Raw genomic sequence first — 7,181 nt, forward strand, 5'->3', positions numbered from 1 at the left:
AAAAAAGAAATAAAAATGTGCAGTATAATCTGGGTTTAATTAAATAATCAAGTTTAATTCATTCGAAAATAATTAAACCCAAAGTAAGAAAAATAATAAAAACAATACTTTTAAGTTTTTATAATCATAGTTTTATTTTTTTGTTTAAATTTATGTAAAATAATTGGGCTTTCACCCAAATTAATCAGAATAATTGTTTTTGGATAAAAATACATTATTATTGTTTCTAGAACTATTTTTGGTACTATAATGTTATGAATTACTTATTATATAATGATGAATAAATAAAAAAGAACATAATAAACTCGAGTTTTTATTCGTTTTTATTTATTTAAACAGACTTGTTTCACCACCACCTTAACAAAGTATTTGCCGCAAGTGTTTTTTGAAGGAAGTCCACCTTTAAGTCACTGTTTGTGCGTCCCCATGTCACCCAGTTTCATCCTCCGTACTTTGGACGCTAATGTAGTTCCCTTTTCAAACGGGGCGTTCATTGAGATCCGCGCCAAGGAGGACATTGAAAGTGTGTGAAACGGTGCATAAACAGACTGTTTGAGTGTGTTTTCAAAGCCTTCTTTTCAATGCTGCGTCTCACTCGGTTTCTACTAACTCGTAGCGATTTTTCGGCATTTCTTGAATTCGGGAACCAGACCTAGTATTTTCCCAGTTTCCTATTTACTATAATTTTAATTTGAATATGATTCGAAATAGAAAAAATAAATCTATTTTAAGAGGTGGTGGTCAATGTAGGTCCCGATATATTGAAACAATGAAAATAAAAGTCACAAAATAAATAGAATCAAAAAAAATTCGCCTTTCGAAAAACAAAGACGTTTAAACTTTAAGAGTTTGTTAAATTTATTTTAAGTGAATTAATAACATTTATTTAATAATAATAAATAAATATAATAATTAAAAAAAATAAATTTATTGAAAATTTATAAGTTCACTGATTTATTTCAGAAAAGTTGACGAAACAGGAAAAGATATGTACACCAAACATCTTGAGCTTCAACAACAGTGGATCCCTTCAAGTGTTCTTGCTGAATCAGACAAAGGTTATGGCATTGGTGACAGTCGTGTAAATTATGGAGATGAAAAGTTCCACATATACACGCACGTCCACAGCGATCCAACAGAAGACAGCAAACAAGGACACGAAGGAGATGCTCTCTTCATAGTGACAGACAACGGTGAAGTAGAAAAGGTGTGGCCATGGGGATGCAGTCATATGATGTCTGGTTTACAAGGTTGGAATAATAACACCAAAACAATGATTCATGTTTGTGACTCTGATTTATATCCAGGACTTGGTATTTTTGCAGAGAATTCAGACCAGTATAATCTTTATTAACATGCGGCCAATAGAGGTGGATGTACAGCCGGGGAAATTGGTGGTATAGAGGAAAATGGAGATGGATGCGTTCTAATATTTAACTCAATTAAACTGGAGTCTGCTACTACAGAAAATCCTCGAAGTCAAGTCTAGGAAATGCTGATTGCTTCAATAGGAAAGAATAAGAAAAGAACCAAAATCGACAACATTAAACAGAATAGAGAAAGTAAACAAAATGGGTGCATTGCTAAGTATGGTAAAAAGTTCTTAATTGGATATCAAGAAGGTAAAGAATATCACTTGGGAGCTATGAATGGCGATATGCAACTCACAAACAAATTTGAAGTTGTCACAGATGTTACGGGTTGGGGTGATAGAGATGACTCTTTCAGAAAACTCCAAAATGGAGATTTTTTTGGGTTAGAGCACCACAAAAAAATAAAGGAGATAAACTTGTGATATCCAAATTTAATGGAATTGACGATGGGGATACTGTTGATTTTGGATATATGGAAACCACCGCATTGGTAATTGGATTACTGGTATTGTTGTTGTAATTCAATTTATTTTTTATGGAATGGTTCGCTTCTATATTTTCATTTTAATAATATTAACACAACCTAAAGTTTCAAAAATAACTGTTTTTATTATTTTCGATTTAAAAATAAAACCACTTTTAATTCAAAATACGTTTGAAATGTTTATATTTCTTGTTTTAACACTTTATATAAAACAAACTAAAGAAATTCAAGTGATTCAAAAATCAAGAAATTTAGTTAATTATTATTTTAACTTTTTTAAAAAAAGTTTTATATAAAATATCATCTCTCCAATTACTTTATTATCGAATTATCTTTGAAAATTATTAATTAAATTCAATAAAATAACAAGGTAATCATTCAATAATAATCAAACAACTCTTTCTTTTTTTCAGTTTTTCATTGCATATTCTTTAATTATTATGAATCGCTCAAGATTATATTCATAATTTGAGCACCCAATCCTCCGTGAATTATGTTGATTTGAATACTATATAATGCTATTTAAACGCGAATCATCAATAAAGTTTGATCCATGGTCGTTATAATTTTAGTCCGTTTACAACATAGAGGCACTCTTTTTAATAAAAGAGTCATAATGGTATTATAAATGTCGATTGTAATAAACGCTCGTATTTAAATATATTGCATTAATATATAAAGTTGTGATTGTTTGCTATTTAAGCAATGTTTATAAATTGTTTGAATATTATTAATAATTACCATGAGTATGTATCGGAAATGAGTATAGACTCTTTTGCATGTAGAAGAGTCATAGTGATGATATCGTGTTCGTGGTGGATTTGAATTGTAATATAAATCATGTAAATTTTCATTTACATGATTAGCCGACTCTTCAAAAGCCGGCCTATTATTTGGTGCTTATATTCTATGTGGTTAATATTTTAAATGTTTAACAAGAAAAAACAACCTGTGTATAATATTTAAACAAAGCTTGCATGACCAAATGGGAAGGCTTTTAATTGACTTTAAATAGTGATACAATGAAGAGAGTATTTACAAATAATTTCTGCTACTCTTAAGTTAGTGACGCCTTCGGATACGTGTTGTGAATTAAACATGTTTAATTTTTGTCGTTTTTAATATATTTTGCACACAACACTTCAATTGTATTATTCTCACTGTAAGTAAAGAATATTCTTGTTATGTTTGTTTCCATTTTTAGTTACATTGCCAATATTGTTTGACGTATAATTTGGTTATTATCAATTTTCATTGTTTCCATTAATATGTATATGGAAACCATTTACAAGCTCTTTAGTTTGAAGCTTATATTGTAACTAACTCCATTTGGTCAATACGAAGATTTTGAGGTAGATAACTTCGTGATTAACTTTGAATGTAGTTGTATATCATTAATTGATGAATTAGATTATCAAAATCTTGTTTATATATTATTTTTTTTCTATTTTTAATTATCGTATTATTGATCAAATAATGGCACGATATACTATAAATAACATGTCGAAATACAAGAATTTTGCATCTTTATATGCCATGTTTTGAATTATTTTGTGGTTTTATAATATATTCAATGCTTGTGACTCAATTATTATTTTTCTTTTACACAAGTTGGAACCCGAAAACACTTTATGAGAATCATGCAGTCTGTTCTTTAAATTTGAAAAATCAAAACAACGCTATTGTGTTTCTTTTTATCTATGTTATTTAGCCATTTTTAGTGTATTTTTACTTAAATTTAAAAATAATTGTTATATTTTAAAATTTTAAATAAAAAGTATTCATTAAAAAGCTTTTTGTTGTGTTTGAAATATTCTATGTTGTTGGCCGGACGGTTTTAATTGTGTGGTATATTTTAATTAATTGTTATATTCTCTGATCGTTTTTTCTTTTCAAGTCTGTTTTGTTGTTAATTAATTTTATATTAATATAAAAATATTTAATTTGTTTTTTTAAATCCGAAAGTAACTGTTATTTGAAAAGTCAAGATACAAAAATAAAAATGTCTATTAAAAAAGACAAATTTATCTTGTTTTAATTATTATAACTTATTTATTTAACAAAACAATGAATTACATTTTTTACAAACAATTATTACAATCACAAGGATAATAAAGTTGTTGAATTAAAAATAATTTAACAAACAATAACACTTTGTATTTTTATAGAGTCGGTATTTTCATTGGTTAGAGCAAACAAGTAACACAACAAAGTAAATATCAGGAATCTATTTTTTATTTCTTAATTAAAAAAATATTTATATTTTAAATCAATGTTCATTTCTTAATAAAAATGACAATTAAATAATATTTTTTGTTGTTGTAAGTTATTTTTAAAAATTAATAAAGAAGTGGTTTATATTAACCAATTTGTTTGATAATATAATTTTATATATTGAACATATGTTAATAAAACTAACATTTTATACTATTGACAATAGAAAATGTTATGAGTTTGAAAAAAATACAATCAAGACAAAGTATACTCATGTTTTAATAAACCCAACAACAATAAAAGATATAGAAAAAATAAAAACTGTAATCAGCACCAAACATTTTATTAATTAAAATACAATAACAGCTTTGATAACGAAATATCACATTTGTAACATGACGTCATATAATAAACGTTCGTTTAAATGAATATCTCGTGGTTAATTAATCATTTATAACATTATTGATACAAACTGGATAATCGTAAGTATTGCTTGTTAAAATTACACGCCCCCTCCACTTCTCTTCATAATATATCGCGTATCCCTGACATCAGTTCTTTTTGAAATTTATAACAAGGTAAAATCAATTTTGATTTTGAAAATAATTAAAATCGTTTTTTCTGTTTTTTTTTCGGGACCTACATTGACCACCAGCTTTACCAAAAAAAAATATTTGCCGCGAGTGTTTTTTGAAGGAAGTCCATTTTTCAGCTATCGTTTGTGCGTCCCCATGTCACCCACTTTCCTTGTCCGTACTATATAAACACGAGTGTGGTTCCCTCCCGCTTGCGGGGGGGGTCAGGGGGGATCCGCGCCAAGGGAGGACTTGGAAAGTAGGTGAAACGGTGCACAAACAGACTGTTTGCGTACGACCGTTTGTGCTTTCTTTTCAATGCTCAGTCTCACTCGGTTTCCACTGATTTGAGGTGAATTATGGACACATTTTTAATTCGGGAACCAGACCAAATATTATCCCAAGCTCCCATTTATTATAATTTTAATTAAAATATTATATTAAATTGTTAAAAAAAAACTTTATTTTTAGAAGCAATGAAAAAGCCTATACCAACTTTTGGTTATTGGTTTAATCAAATAATTATTAAAATATTATAAGTATGAAACTACCGAAAGTTAATTCCAACAATTATTTATATTTTAAAAATCATTTAGAATAATTTTCTTGAAAAAAAGTGGAATTAAACCCGATAATTCCAAAATATTTTAAGTGAATTGATCCCGAATTATACTGTATTTATTTTGTTCGTTTTTTATTTTTTTGTTAAAACAAAATAAAATCACCACAAAAATGCCTTTGAATAAAGTGAATGTATTTTTTGAATTGTTTTTACGAGCTATAAACCAAAATTACACATGTTTATTTCATTCAATAATTATTTGAAATTTATGTTTCGCTTATTATTTCGTTTTATTTATAATTAGTTCAAACAATTAAAACAATAACTTAAATAAAATGTGGTGAATATTAAAATATTACAATACTTATAAATTATTTTTGTTTACGTTGGAATTTATTTTTTTTAGTAAAAAAGGTGACCACTTAATGGGCATAACGATGTAACGGGTGTATTAATGGGGTGTCCTTTTATAGTTCACTGTACAACTAAAATGACTGGAAAACGTAAAATAATTACATCAATTAATAAAGAATATGGTATTAATTGGAATTCAATATCCAGTGAAAAACATCTATTTGTAAATCAATGGACCAATCAAATGCAAAACTTTCAAATCGATATTTTGATCTGGAACTTTGAATTTAGATAAATATAAATAAATGTATCAAACAAGTTTATCAAACATGTATTAAGTGCGATAAATCGTTAATTATAGAGAAAAGAGAGTGTTAAAATATCAAAGGAAAATGCACTCAAAAATCAACCGCGACGTGTGATGTACGTGAAAACGATATAATAACAACAAATTAAAATTGTCTTTCCAAACAAATTTGGCGTGTAAATATCAAAAAACAAATGTAAACAAGAAATGTTTTCAATGTCGAGATTTCAATGTCAATAGAGATAAAATTTATTTAACCTTAGAGCACTAAAATTAAATAAATAGGGCCTCAGAAGCCAAGAGTTTTTTCTTCCAAGCTAACGATCCCGGGTTCAATTCCCGGTTAGTGCATTTTTTGTTTTTTTTATTTTTCTAATTCAAATTTATTAATTATTAATTATTCTAATATAATTAATGTAACAAGACTTTTTTTAATTATATTTAATTTATTCATTATTACAACACTACAATAATCACTTTTTGGCATTCTTATTTTTTTGTAGAAAAGTACTCTATTTTTTCACAAGTTTTTATTGTTTGGGATGTCTTCTTTAAAAAATAGGTAATGCAAGCGGACACGTTTATAAAAATACACAATCAATTTTTACAAGTTTTGGACACCAAAAAGCACAATTTTTTTTCAACCCAACAAGATTTTTAATTTGCATTTTCTGTTATTATCGAAAAGTTGTTATTCTTGTAATTTTTGTTGTTACTCAACTCTCTGATTTGTCAAAGACGAGTCATCGTGGTGGGATCAAATTACGAAAAGTTTCTCCGTTTGTACTTTCTATTATGCAATTACTCGAACCTAACCCATTTGAAACACTCCTTTCAAAGTCATTTTCAGAACTCGTTGACTTACTTACACCATACATTTGAGGAATGTCAAATGCACAATTCACATTCAAAAAAAATCCTCGCATTCATTCAAGAAATGCCGAAAAAACACCTCGAGTTAGTGGAAACCGAGTGAGACGGAGCATTGAAAAGAAGGCTCATAAAGACGCACTCAAACAGTCTGTTTGTGGACCGTTTCACCCCCTGACCCCCCCTACCGCAAGCGGGGTGAACCACATCCGCGTCCACACAGTTCGGACAAGGAAAGTGGGTGACATGGGGACGCACAAATAGTGTTTGAAAAATGGACTTCCTTCAAAAAAACAATCGCGGCAAATCTTTTATTTTGGTAAACGGGGTGAAGGTTGGAAAGGATAGTCCCTTATTATTTTACTTAAGAATTTATTAAAATTGAATAGATATATCTTATTTGTTTTTAATTTTTAAACCTTAAAAATACAGAATTTCTATT

General features: G+C 28.2%; 3 protein-coding genes across 3 annotated transcripts; all 3 read left to right on the plus strand.

The window, feature by feature from the left end:
- Positions 1-312: 312 nt before the first annotated feature.
- On the plus strand, positions 313-531 carry EIN_077380 (Hypothetical protein; the record flags this gene model as incomplete). The annotated part of the gene is made up of 1 exon (XM_004182881.1): positions 313-531. A coding segment is annotated over one exon (219 nt), but the record flags the coding sequence as incomplete, so codon positions are not given.
- A 457-nt stretch (positions 532-988) lies between these two features.
- Positions 989-1,403, plus strand: EIN_077390 (hypothetical protein; the record flags this gene model as incomplete). The annotated part of the gene is made up of 2 exons (XM_004182882.1): positions 989-1,282; positions 1,308-1,403. 2 exons carry the CDS (start codon positions 989-991, stop codon positions 1,401-1,403), a joined length of 390 nt encoding a protein of 129 aa, XP_004182930.1.
- An 89-nt stretch (positions 1,404-1,492) lies between these two features.
- EIN_077400 (hypothetical protein) lies at positions 1,493-1,795 on the plus strand (the record flags this gene model as incomplete). Its single annotated transcript, XM_004182883.1, has 1 exon — positions 1,493-1,795. One exon carries the CDS (start codon positions 1,493-1,495, stop codon positions 1,793-1,795), a length of 303 nt encoding a protein of 100 aa, XP_004182931.1.
- Positions 1,796-7,181: the final 5,386 nt, after the last annotated feature.

The sequence above is a fragment of the Entamoeba invadens genome, assembly GCF_000330505.1.
Source record: "Entamoeba invadens IP1 unplaced genomic scaffold scaff_1105074725877, whole genome shotgun sequence".
Classification (NCBI taxonomy): Eukaryota; Evosea; order Mastigamoebida; family Endamoebidae; genus Entamoeba; species Entamoeba invadens.